This window comes from Hypanus sabinus, chromosome 6 (genome assembly GCF_030144855.1).
Source record: "Hypanus sabinus isolate sHypSab1 chromosome 6, sHypSab1.hap1, whole genome shotgun sequence".
Taxonomy (NCBI): domain Eukaryota; kingdom Metazoa; phylum Chordata; class Chondrichthyes; order Myliobatiformes; family Dasyatidae; genus Hypanus; species Hypanus sabinus.
In genome coordinates, this window is record NC_082711.1 from 172,011,373 (window position 1) to 172,025,393 (window position 14,021).

General features: G+C 44.8%; 1 protein-coding gene across 3 annotated transcripts in view; it reads right to left on the reverse strand.

Moving 5' to 3' along the window:
* Positions 1-14,021, reverse strand: part of LOC132396102 (multidrug and toxin extrusion protein 1-like) — a 61,808-nt gene that overhangs the window by 44,583 nt on the left and 3,204 nt on the right. For 2 of the 3 annotated variants that reach the window (XM_059973542.1, XM_059973541.1), the window contains exons 2-3: positions 13,921-14,021; positions 769-870 (exon numbers count right to left, since the gene is read on the reverse strand). The exon at positions 13,921-14,021 is cut by the window's right edge and continues 813 nt beyond it. In XM_059973542.1, the coding sequence (XP_059829525.1) occupies positions 769-870; positions 13,921-14,021 (203 nt within the window). Of the gene's footprint in view, positions 1-768; positions 871-13,916 lie in introns of all 3 variants that reach the window. The other variant, XM_059973543.1, reaches the window with a different exon arrangement.

Genomic DNA, 14,021 nt, shown 5'->3' on the forward strand with positions numbered 1-14,021 from the left:
GCATATTGAAATCCCCCATGACTATTGTAACATTCCCATTAATACATGCCTTTTCTATCTCCCATTGTAATTTATATCCCAAATCTTGTCTACTGTTTAGAGGCCTGTATAAAACTCCCATCAGGGTCTTTTTACCCTTGTAGTTTCTTAACCATCTCCACTCTTGTCTTGCCACTGGGTCCAGATGAGAATTGGGAAGACAGATTGAGGCTGACGCTGCACAACTCTCCCTCACTTAAATCTAAATCAAGCGCTAGTCTCAACACCATCGCACCAGAGTTCGAATCCGGCCAGCTCCCTTGCCTGCCCTCCATCGATGGAGCATCGAGCAAGCAACTCGACCTTGTAAAAAGTACTGATGGTGTTGAGGTCTTCATCGATGATGACAGACGAACCTTAGTTTCTTAACTCTACCAACACAGATTCAACATCTTCCAATCCTTTGTCACCGCTTTCTGAGGGTTTGATTTCACAAAAGAGCCACCCTACCCTCGCTGCCTACCTCCCTTCCCCTTTTGATACAATGTGTACCCTTGGGTGATAAGCTCCCATCTATGATCTTCTTTCAGTCACGACTCAGTGCTGACTCCAACGTCATACCTGCCAATCTCTAATTGTGCCACAAGATCACCTACCTTATTCCATATACTGCGTGCATTTACGTATGACACCTACAGTACTGTATGAACTTTGCAACCCATTGCCTTGATTGTACAAGCACTATATTAACTATAAACTAAACCTGACACACACTTTTGATGAACTCACCGTTGTAGCAAGTGAAACAGCATCCAATTCGATTTTCCCCAAGTGTCCGCAGAATACAGTGCTGACAATGCTTATGCAGAACACCATCAACTGTGTCAAAAACTGTCAACAAAGAAGAATACAGTTCAGTCAATTCACTCGGAAAACAGGGGGGCTTTTCTGCAAAGGAGGAAAGACACAACTTGGTGAAAGGGAGTCATTTTTAGAGATCTTTCCGGAAGTTCCACAGTGCAGAACTGCCGTCACTTTCACGGTACTAGAAATGTGCCATCAAATCCTTCAGCAGCGAGTTCTCACAAATAGCAATGTACTCTCGTTCATGATGCTGTGTGAACAGTAAATATGAGCCTGCAGTTAAACACCTCACTCTGCAATTGTGCCATTTGACCATAAGGCAAAGCAGAATTAGGCCAATCATCCCATCAAGTCTGCTCTGACATTTGAAGACCATAAGACATTGGAGCATAATTAGGCCATTTGGCCCATCGATTCTGTTCCATCAGATTTATGGTTGATTTATTGTCGCTCTCAACCTCCTTCTCCTACCTTCTCCCTATAACCTTTGTGGCCTTTACAAATTAAGAACCTATCAACGTCTGGATTAGAGCATTATGCAAACCACTGCGCTGCTGGAGAGGTACTTAGACACAGCTGTGAATAGACAGTGAATGTAGGGATATGGACCATGTGCTGACATATGTTTGTTATGTGCTGTGTAGTATGATGTGGGCAATCATCATCTTTACATGACTATGAATGTTCTTGGCAAATTTTTCTCCCAAAGTGGTTTGCCATTGCCGCCTTCTGGGCAGTGTCTTTACAAAACGGGTGACCTAGCCATTATCAGTACTCTTCAAAGCTTGCCTGCTTGGCATCAGTGTTTACGTCACCAGGACTTGTGATCTGCACCGGCTGCTCATACGACCATCCGCCACCTGCTCCCATGGCTTCACATGACCCTGGTCCAGCAGGGGTTGGGGCCTAAGCAGCTGCTACCTTTTGCCCCAGGTGACCTATAAGCTAACAGAGGGAAGGAGCACCTTAGACCTCCTTCAATAGCGACATATCCCCACCCTGTCACCAAAGCAGACAGATGAGATTAGTTAAAGCGGCTTCATGGTCAGCACAAACATAGTGGGCCATTGCTGCTCCCATTTCCTGGGGAGTTTTAGAAAATTTAGCAGTCATTATCTCAGTATCCACTCCTTTTAAGACTCTGGACTGAAGTCTATCAGGACATTATGACTTGTCAGCCCACAGTTCCAACAACTTGCTCAACACTGCTGCCTTGCTGATAATAAACAATAGACAATAGGTGCAGAAGTAGACCATTCGGCCCCTCAAGTCTGCACTGCCATTCTGAGATCATGGCTGATCATTCACTATCAATACCCAGTCCCTGCCTTGTCCCCATATCCCTTGATTCCCCTATCCATCAGATATCTATCTAGCTCCTTCTTGAAAGATTTCCCTGAATCCATCTCTCTTTTCCAATTCCCCATTTATATTCCTATGTTATTTGCATCATCTGGAACAAAAACTGATGCAAATTACCTGTTCAATTCTTCGGGACGTCTCATCTGCTTCCACCATGAGATCAGAAGAATCATCATGTCCATCAGCTCTATTGCTAGTCTTGCCTTCACTCAGTTAGTTCAGTTACTTTTACTGTGAAAACTGTTTCTGCATTTCTTTATCTCATGCTCTAACTTCTCCTACTTCTTTGACAAGGATCTTTGGGTCTCCTCTAGCCACAGACAACAAGGGATTGGAGGACAGCAACTGTTGTTCAAGGAATACTTTATTCATTTACTGAGAAACAGTGAGGAACAGGCTCTTCCAGCCCTTCGAACCGTGGCTCCCGGCAACCTCTTATTTAACACTAGCCTAATCACAGGACAATTTACAATGACCAATTAACCTGCCAACCAGTACATCTTTCCTCCAGAGCATCAGGAGGAAACCTACACAGTAATGGGCAGAATATATAAGCTACTTATGGACAGCAGTGGGAACAGATGGACCACCAGATCTGATGGGCATTCTTAGAGGATTGTTAGAGACAAGATCTATGCAACACACACAAAACGCTGGAGGAACTCAGCAGGCCAGGCAGCATCTATGGAAAAGTGCAAACAGTTGAGGTTTTGGGCCAAGACCCTTCAGCAAGACTGCTTTGGCCCAAAACCTCAACTGTTTGCACTTTTCCATAGATGCTGCCTGGCCTGCTGAGTTCCTCCAGCGTTTTGTGTGTGTTGCTTGGATTTCCAGCATCTGCAGATTTCCTCTTGTTTGAGACAAAATCTATGAACATTTTGAGAAACATAGTCTCATTAGGGGTAGTCAGCATGTATTTGTGAAGGAACAGGTCATGCCTCACAAACCTGATTGTGTTTCTTGAGGAAGTGACAAAACAAATGGGTGAAGGTAGAGTGGTGGATGTGGTGTGTCTGGATTTTAGTAAAGCATTTAAGGTTCCTCATGATAGGCTATTTCAGAAAGTCAGGAGGCATGGGATCCAGGGAAAATTGGTTGTGTGGATTTTGAATTGTCTTACTACAGAAGGCAAAGGGTAGTGGTGACGAGAGGGCATACAAGAGTGAAATATGCCAACTGGTGGAACGGTGCCGCAGCAACAACCTGGCACTCGACGTCAGTAAGATGAAAGAGCTGATTGTGGACTTCAGGAAGGGTAAGACGAAAGAGCACATACCAATCCTCATAGAGGGATCAGAAGTGGAGAGAGTAAGCTGCTTCAAGTTCCTCAGTGTCAAGATCTCTGAGGATCTAACCTGGTCCCAACATATCGATGTAGTCATAAAGAAGGCAAGACAGCGGCTACACTTCTTTAGGAGTTTGAAGAGATTTGGCATGTCAACAAATACACTCAAAAACTTCTATAGGTGTATCAGGGAGAGCATTCTGACAGGCTGCATCACTGTCTGGAATGGGGGAGGGCTACTGCAGCTTGGGTACCAGCCTACAAAGTACCCAGGACATCTTCAGGGAGTGGTGTCTCAGAAAGGCGGCGTCCATTATTAAGGACCTCCAGCACTCAGGGCATGCCCTTTTCTCACTGTTACCATCAGGTAGGAGGTACAGAAGCCTGAAGGCACACACTCAGCGGTTCTGGAACAGCTTCTTCCCCTCTGCCATCCGGTTCCTGAATGGACATTCAACCCTTGGGCACTACCTCACTTTTTTAAAATATACAATATATCCGTTTTTGCAAATTTTAAACATCTATTCAATATATGTAATTAATGCACTTGTTTATGTATTATGTTTTATTTTATTTATTATTATCTTTCTCTCTCTGCTACATTATGTATTGCATTGAACTGCTGCTGGTAAGTTAACAAATTTCACGTCACATGCCGGTGATAATAAACCCGATTCTGATTCCGGTTCTTGGAGCATATTCTATCTGGAGGTCAGTGATTAGTAATGTTCCACAGGGATCTGTTCTGAGACCCCTGCTTTTTGTGATTTTTATAAATGATTGTAAGGAAAGAGTTAAATGTGATTCCTCCTTGGTGTATGTTAAAATGAAACAGAAGCCTGTAAGACAAAACAGTGTTAGCCTGGAGTGGGATTGTTTTGAAAAGCTACACAAGAGACAGTCTAGAGCAATGTTTTGAGAAAGTCAAGGAAGTACAAGTCTGCAGCCATATTAGTGTTAGGTGGTGAAAACATGTTTGTCTGGGCTGAAGGTTGTAAGAGATGGGGGGGGGGGGTGTGCAACTGGCAGCACTAAGGGATGGAAAAGTGCCAGTGTAAGGGGCTTTGAAGGGTATAAAACAGGGAATTTTCTTTTTGCAAGTGGGACAGTTTTGTCTTAGGCAGGGCCACGGCTGATGCTCGTGCTAAGGAGACAGAGACAAGTGTGTCGAGTCAGAGCTAGAGTGAGAGAGAGGGAGAAACAGGCTGTGTGTGAGATTGTCGGATCTGTGGCTCCCCTCCCACACGCACAGATCAGCCTGCTTGGAGGATGCTAAGAATTATTTTGATTTACTACTGTAGACATTTGTTTTTCTTTCCGTATTGTATTCACGCCAGTTCTAATAAAATGTTTTCTTGTGGCCTTGACACATCAGCAGTGTCTCCTTTGTCTGGAAATGTTGATGCGAAAACGCTGAGCTGAATAAAAACACAAGAACAAATTTTAAAATTATTTTCATTAGAATGTGACTTAGGTGAGGAAGTGGAAGGGTGAGTTGGTAAGCTTGCAGAAGGCACTAAGGTCGGTGGTGCTGCGGATAGGGCAGAGCAGGGGTTCCCAAGCTTTTTTATGCCATAGACCAATACCATTAAGCAAGGGGCCTGGAGAAGGTTGTTGTGGATTCCAATGGGACATTGACAGGATGCAGAGCTGCCCTGAGAAGTGGCATATGGAACGCAATTTGTAAAAGTGTGAAGTGACTCACTTTGAAAGGTCAAACCTGAAGGTCAGAATACAAGGTTAGTGGCAGGATTCATAGCAGTATGGAAGAGCAGAGGAACCTTGGGATGCGAGTCCACAGAGCCCTCAAAGTTGCCATGCAAGTTGACAGGGTCCTGAAGAAGGCTCGTGGTGTGTTGGCCTTCGGCGTTCAAGAGCCATAAGGGAACGTTGCATCTTTATAAAGCTCTACTTAGACCATGCTTGGAGTAGTGTATTCAGTTCTGGTCAGCTCATTATAGAAAGGATATGGAAGCGTTAGAGAGGGTGCAGAGAAGACTTACCTGGATGCTGCTTGGATTAGAGAGCGTGTCCTGTGAGGACAAGGTTGAGTGAGCTGGGGCTTTTCTCTTTGGGACAAAGGAAGATGAAAGGTGACTTGGTAGAGGTGTACAAGATGTTAAGAGGCACTGATAGAGTGGACAGCCAGAGACTTTTTCCCAGGGCGGAAATGGTTAATACAAGGGAGCATAATTTTAAGACGATTGGAGGAAAGTATGGGGGAATGTTAAGAGGTATGATCTTTGCACAGAGAGTGGTGGGTGTATGGAAAGCTCTGCTGGGAGTGGCAGAGGCAGATACATCAGTGATATTTAAGAGACGCTTAGATAGGCATGTGGGTGAAAGAAAAATGGAGGCTATGTAGGAGGAATTGACCTTAAATAGTCGGCATTACGTTGTGGGCCGAAGAGCCTGTCCTTTCTATGTTAGAACCATAGAACATTACAGCACAGTAACAGGCCTTTTGGCCCTTCTTGGCTGTGCTGAACCATTTTTCTGCCTAGTCCCACTAACCTGCACCTGGACCATATCCCTCCATTCACCTCTCATCCATGTAACTGTCCAAGGTTTTCTTAAATGTTAAGAGTGAGCACGCATTCACTACTTCATCTGGCAGCTCATTCCACACTCCCACCACTCTCTGTGTGAAGAAGCCCCCCCCCCCATGTTCCCTTTAAACTTTTCCCCCTTCACCCTTAACCCATGTCCTCTGGTTTTTTTCTCCCTTAGCCTCAGTGGAAAAAGCCTGCTTGCATTCACTCTATCTATACCCATCATAATTTTATATATCTCTATCAAGTCTCCCATCATTCTTCTACACTCCAAGGAATAAAGTCCTAACCTATTCAACCTTTCTCTGTAACTCATTTTCTCAAGACCCGGCAACATCCTTGTAAACCTTCTCTGCAATCTTTCAACCTTATTAATATCCTTCCTGTAATCTGATAACCAAAACTGCATGCAATACTCCAAATTCAGCCTCACCAATGCCTTATACAGCCTCTCCATAACATTCCAATGTCCATGTTATGTATTTAGATTTCATTTGTAAATACCTTAGCAGAATCTCTACTTCTTTAAAATTATTTTTTAGGTAATTACAGTCATAGAGCACCACAGCACAGAAATGGGCCCTTCAGCCCATCTAGTCCATGCAGCCTCATCCAAATGACATGCATCTGGATCATAGCCCTTTATACCCCTCCCATCCAGACCACTCATAAATGTTGAAATCAAACCCTCAACCACCACTCCACAGGCAACTTGTTCCACACTCTCACCACCCCCTTGAGTGAAGACATTCCCTCTCATGTTCCCCTTAAACATTTCATCTTTCACCCTAAATCTATGACCTCTAGTTCTAGTCTCACCCAACTTCAGCAGAAAAAGCTTGCTTGCATTTATCCTATCCACCACTGATAATTTTATATACCTCCACTAAACCTGCTCTCATTCTTCTCTGCTCCAGGGAATAAAGTTGTTTTCTAACTTTCCGTATGACTCAGGTCCTCAAGTCCCAGCAATATCCTTGTATGTTTCTCTATACTCCTTTCAATCTTACCGATACCTTTCCTGCAGGAAGGTGACCAGAACTGCACACAATACTCCAAATTAGATCTCACCAACATCTTACAGATCTATTTCAATCTTTCTCAACATCTCTCACTCTCACCATAATTCAAACACTGTCTAACTACCAACAACTAACATTCCTAGGTGAACCTGCACCCAGAGCGCACGCTCTCTCTCTCTCTCCCTCTCTCTCATAGCACAACCAGTCACATATCTCCTGTGAAAGCCCGAAGGCAGGGAAGTGCAGATGGCAGATCTGGATAGTATGTGATGGAACCCGAGCCATCCAGCCTCATCTAATTCTTTAACCCAGTCCTTTTAATCCAAGCAATCTGAAACCTGTAAGACTATCTTCCATATGGGTAGCCCCTTAACCTGATGGCATGAACATGGTCTTCTCCAACTTCTGGCAACTGTTTTTCCCCACTCCCCCTTCATCATTCCCCATTCTCATTTCCCTCTCACACCTTCCCTTCTTACCCACCCATCACTTCCCTCTTGGGTTCCTACCCTTCCCTTTTTCCCCCCAAGGTCTCCTGTCCTCTCCTATCAGATTTCCCCTTCGCTAGCCCTTTTACTTCTTTCACCAATCAACTTCCCAGCTCTTTACTTCAGCCCTTGCCCCTCTTCCGGTTTCACCTATCACCTACCACCTTTTACTTCTTTCTCTCCTCCCCCTCCTTCTTCGTCTGACCTCTCCCCTTCCTTTCCAGTCCTGACGAACCGTGTCAGCCCAAAACATTGACTGTTTATTGATTTTCACAGATGCTGCTAGATCTGCTGAGTTCCTCCAGCATTTTCTGGAATGATACACCATGTGTTAGTTGGAGCGATATCATCATTGTACATACTGCCTGACACATACCATGATATATTTAGATTTTACTTAGCGGTACAGCACAGTAACAGGGCCCTTCCAGCCCAATGAAGACGTGCTTACACCCATGTGACCAATCAATGTATGACCTCATCACCGCACTGTCACAATGACCCCAGCACAATACTCTGAGTGCAGCTTAACCAGCCTTTTATAAAGTTGCAAAATAATCAAAGATTCAAAGTACGTTTCTTATCAAAGTAAGTATGCAGTATATTAACCTGAGATTCATCTTCCCACAGGCAGCTATGAAGTAAAGAAAACACCATGGAACCCGTTGAAATAAAACATCAAACACCCAATGTGCAAAAAAAAAGAACAAATTGTGTCAACGGCAAAAAATGAGTAACACACAGAATATCAAACATCTAACCACAAAGTCCTTGAAGCAGTCCAGGAACGTTCAGTTCAGTTTAGTGCTGCGTCATCTGCAAAGTTGGCACTGAAATGCCCGGTCAGAATTGCACAAAATAGCAATAAAAGGTGTAACCAGAAGCAGATAACATGACCTGCAGAGACTTTCAATCCACGAACCGTGCCAATCAGACCCTGCGCCTTCCTGTGGCAGCAGCGAGCAGGAGGGAGAGGGAGACTAGTCAAACACAGACAGGGAGCACCGAACACCCGCTTGCCTTCCACTCCTGTACTGGTCGATTTTAATCTTACTCAGTGCCTTAACTGGCAGGACCAGTGAGTAATGGAGCCAATCATGAGTTTGTGCTCTGTCATTAGGCTGTATACTCCATTCCCAACCTCGCTGTCAACCACGCCAAATTCCCTCGAAGACAACAAAAGTGCCAGGTTACTCAGTCGGCATAAAAACACATTAACAAAATGTAAATTACAGGCTGCAATCATACACAGGTTAGTAGTAGAAGTCTATTTTTTTAAAAAGAAGTACTTTTGTGAACTGTCTGCAGGGCGTTGGTCACTGGCTCCATCTTGCACTGAATCACTATCAGATTTATCATCATATGGCATTTGACATGAAACCTGCTGTTTTGTGGCAGCAGTACATTGTAATATGTAAAATATAGCATAAATTATGATGAGATTTTCAATATGAAGAAGTAAACAAGTAGAACAAAAAGAAATCAAAAACAATGAAGTGGTGTTCATGGGTTCATTGACCATTCAGAAATCTGATGGTGGAGGGGAAGAAGCTGTTCTTACAACATTGCCTGCATGTTTTCAGACTCCTGCAACTCCTCCTTGATAGTAGTAATGAGAAGAGGGCATACTCTGGGTGATGGGGGTCCTTAATGACGGAAGCCACCTTTTTGAGGCACCATCTTATGAGGATATCATCGATGGTGGGGAGGCTCGTGCCCACGATGGAGTTGTCTAAGTTTACAATCCCTCGCAGCTTTTCCCAGCACTGCGCAGTGGCCCATCCGTACCAGACGGTGATGTCACCAACTAGAATGGCCTCACAGTACCTCTGTAGAAATCTGATAGAGTCTCTGGTGTCATCCCATTTCTTACATTCCATGTCCCCTCCTATGAAGGAAAGCATCTTGCCATCTCCTCTGGCTGTATTGCCATTTTCAGGTCACAATGAACTTGAGGTCCCTCTGTCTATCCTTGGTGGTCCACCATTTCCTCTATACGTGTTAACCCTATTTCACTTCCTAAAATGCATTTGTCAGGATTAAATTCCATTTGCCAGTGCTCTGTCCAGCTCTATACCTAAACTATATTGAGCTTTAGTCTTGGACATCCTTTCTATCTACAACATCACCAATTTTCATGTTTTCTGCAGACTCCTACCTCCAAGGCAGAGCAAAATTCTGAACTGGCCTACAGATACACCAAACGTCACATCAGGTCTAAGATGATATTGTGCTTGTATAAGCACCAGTAAACAGGATATTCATGGATTAGACCATAAAGCCAAATGAGCTAGAAGCAGAATTAGGCCACGTAGCCCATCTCTTCTACTCCACCATCATGGCTGATTTATTACACCTCTCAGCCCTATTCTCCTGCCTTCTCTTCATATCCATTGAAGGCCTTGATAATTAAGAACCTATCAGCCTCCATTTTAAATATACCCAATGACTTGGCCTCCACAGCCAATGAATTCCACAGATTCACCGCCCTCGAGCTGGAGAAGTTCCTCCCCATCTCTGTTCTAAAAGGACATCCTTCTATTCTGAGATTGTGCCCTCTGGTCCTAGACTCCCCCACTGGAGGAAACATCCTCTCCACGTTTTACCCACCCCTTTAATATTAGATACAAAAGGTTTCAATGAGATCCATCCTCCTCCTTCTAAACTCCAGTGAGTTTAAGCCCAGAACCATCAACACTCATAATATATTAACCTTTCATTCCTGTGGACCTTCTCTAGACTCTCTCCAATGTCAGCACATCTTTCTTAGATAAGGGTCCAAGATGCTCACAATATTCCAAGTGTAATCTGACCAATGCCTCAGCATTACATCCTTGCTTTCATATTCTAGTTCTCTTGAGATGATTGCTAACATCGGATTTGCCTTCCTTACAACAGCCTCAATCTGCAAGTTAACCTTTAGGGAATCATGCACGTCGTCTCCCAACTCCCTCGTGATTAGTAATAAGTACTGCTTTGTCAGCATTGCCCACAAGCTGTGAAACTGCTGGGTTAAACTTTACACTATTGCAGCAAACTTCACTACATTTTTAGTTATTTTGCAATCACATGAAGAAAATAAGACATTTACTTTAAACTTTCTGAACATTCGAATGACCAGCCAGGAGCAAAGTCTTTGAGTTTGTCCATTGCAATGCTTCAGCAGCTTAAACTTGCAAACTCGGTTTTGTGCTCTAAATATTTAGAGGGTGTGGGCGTCACTGGGGACTGGAGGTTGGAGTTTTGTCATGTCCATGTGTGTGGGAGGGAGGGAGGGAGGAGTGGGGTTTGATTTGCTATTGTTGTTTTGTTGTTTGCTATATTCTGGGTTGTTCTAAATTCTCCCCATTGCCATGATGGGATTTCAACTCACTTCACCATATCAATAATTAACCAAAGATTAAAATTTGCCCTATTTGTTTTTCAATTTTATTTGTTTCCAGATACAGGAAGGAATAGGTCCTTCCGGCTGAAAAGCCTCCTGCCTGGCAATTTAACACTAGCCTAATCACAGGCCAATTTACGATGACTGATTACTAACTTGTATGTCTTTGGACTCTGGGAGGAAACCCAAACAGCCTGAGGAAACCTATGGATTCATGGAGAGGATATACAAACTCCTTACAGACAGCGTCAGATGTGAGCTCCGATCTCCATTGCTCCGAGCCGTAATGGCGCTACGCTACCGCGGCACCCCATCATTTGTCATAGGTCCATCAAAACATTGGAACCTACGGTGAAACGCACCAGTGTGTGTCAGCTCAAATCAGCGAAGGTCATCAACGTCACCACACTTCTGGTGCTGACGTAGCAGTACCCTCAACTCGCTAACCCTAAACCGTTGGAGGGAACTGAAACACCAGTTTTCCCGTTCTCCCTGTGTATGTTCGTGGGGAGAATGTTCCAACTCTTCAACACATACAAACAAGCTGGATGAACTCAGCAGGTCGGGCAGCATCCGTTGAAACAAGCAGGCGACGTTTCAGGATGAGACCCTTCATCAGGATTCCATGCGCCAGACAAGAATGGCTGACTGTCTGGTGCAACACGCTATACAAGAAAAAAATTGAAGATGTTAAAACTCTTTACAGGCCGCGGCAGGAATTGAACCCCAATTGCTGATTGCTGGCACTGTAAAGCAATGTGCTGCCCCCTATCCTAACAAGCCTTTGGATATTAGTCCAGTGGTTTAACCAGCACTGACTTATATTACACCACATCACAGTGATAGACAACACAGGGTCAACAGAGTTTACTCTGCGTAGGCCTGAGCAACTGAGGCAATATTCGAAGGATTCTAAAGATTCAAAGCACATTTATTTTCAAAGTATGTATGCAATATGCCCTTCCCTTGGACAACATCGGTGGCGTGGAGAGGGGAAGGCCTGCAGCTTGGGCAACTGCCGGTCTCCCATACAACCCTGCCCAGGCCTGAGCCCTGGAAACTCCAGGCGCAGATCCATGGTCTCTCAAGACCGACGGATGCCACCACAATGCAATATACAACCCCTGAGGTTCATCTCCTCACAGACAACCATAAAACGAAGAAAGCAATGGAATCGGTTTGAAGGTAAACATCAACCGCCACCCCCCCACCCCACCATCACGTGCCCTGCGGCCTGCCGTGGAGCTTCGATTTTCCAGGTGCTTTTTTGAGCACCCACGTTTGCTAATCAGCGTCTTAACTGGCATTGATAAACCCTTGTGTTTTCGGTTTAATCTTGTCAAGTTAATTGTGGCTGGCACTTGTTTCCCCACATTCGATGATTATTTAAAGAAGTCTGCTGTTCAGTGCCTTAGTGGCGCTCATTGTGTCGGGGGTGCGTCCGTGGTATCGCTCTGCCAAGGTTCTGATTCCAACATGTAACCTCTTGGTTCCGTCTCTTCCAGGAGACCCTGCTGCTCCTCCACACCTGGGTCCAGTATTTTTAGCGAGCGCACCACCCCTCCCCGTGCATTAAAAAAACAAATCGCACAAATGGCAACAAAAAAATGAGCAAAAACACAGAATATAAAACTCAAAATTGAAAGAGTCCATATTCAGTTCTACTCAGTGCCCATTATCTGCAGGCCACCCAGAATCCAAAGCCTTGAAAAACACATCATAATGTGAACCACAGTCAAATCCACAAAGTGCCTCGATTAAACCTTGCTCCAGCACTGTCCTCCGACAGCAATGAGGGAGCTCATTACTGTTATCTCCTTTACACGGACTACCACCATAAGAACACAGGATCAGCGCTCAAGTAGCAAAACTTCACCACAAACGGTCCCGAGCCTGGCTGTGAAAGGAGTGGGTTTGGCATGGGGCTAGCGATCCCATCCTGTAAAAATCCAGAGCTACAGAAACACCAAAGAACTGGCAGAGAAAGGACACACCAAGAAATTGGGCTACCCTGAGGACAACTTGAAAGACTGGTCCAAGATAAGGGACCCGAGTGAACTACTGTCAGCAGCCTAAGCCCCAGTGGGGGAAATAGTCTTCAGAAGAAGAATATATTTATTTTAATGAAGTGATTGCAAGAAACACCCTGGACTGTATTACTTGTTGTTGGGAGATGAGATAAATGTTTAGATTTAGAGATATGGCACAGTAAAAGACTCAATGAGCCCATGTGGCCCAATTAACCTACTGACATGTATGCCTTTGGAATGTGGGAGGAAACCAGAGCACCCGGAGGAAACCTATGTAGCCACGGAGACAGCATACAACTCCTCACAGACAGTGGTGGGAAATGAACCTGGGTCGCTGGCACTGTAAAACATTACACTAATCACTAGGCTACCATGCCACACCAAATGATTGACAGATGCCCAGAATGATGACAGAAGCTTTTGCTAGCATTGCTGGTCATAATGCCCAGAGGGAGTGTTGGGGTTCTAAGGGGGTTGAGTGTGAAGGGAGTAAAGGGGTCGCTACTTCTCACAGAGCAGCCAGCCCACGATCCAGACTTGTAGCCAAGATGTCCCTGAAGAGTATTAAAACTGAAGGTCGGGCTGAGGGCATCACCAAGGCAGGGATAGTGGAAATCTCAGAGAGAGGGGCATCTCGCCTTTCCATTGGGCAGAAGATACAAAGCCTGCAAGCACCTGTGACCAGGTTCAATGATAGGTACTATCCCAGTGTAATCAGACTCTTGACGGGACCTCACGTACCATGGGAGTCTTGACTTCACAATCTACCTTGCTACGATCTTTCCCTTTACCTACACTGCACTGCCAGGGGTGGTGGGAGAGGCACGGTAAAACATTAGGGACATTTCCGATACTCTTAGACAGGCACATGGATGAAAGAAAAATGAAGGGAAGGGTTAGATTAATCTGAAACGGATGAAAAGGTCAGCATGATTATGGTTGTACGTACTCACCACCGGTCCGGCTACCAGTGACAATCCTCTCGCCTCCTTCCAGAAGTTCACAGGTATTAGGCTCTTTGCTACCCTCTGTAGAAAGACCACCCAAGTCCGAC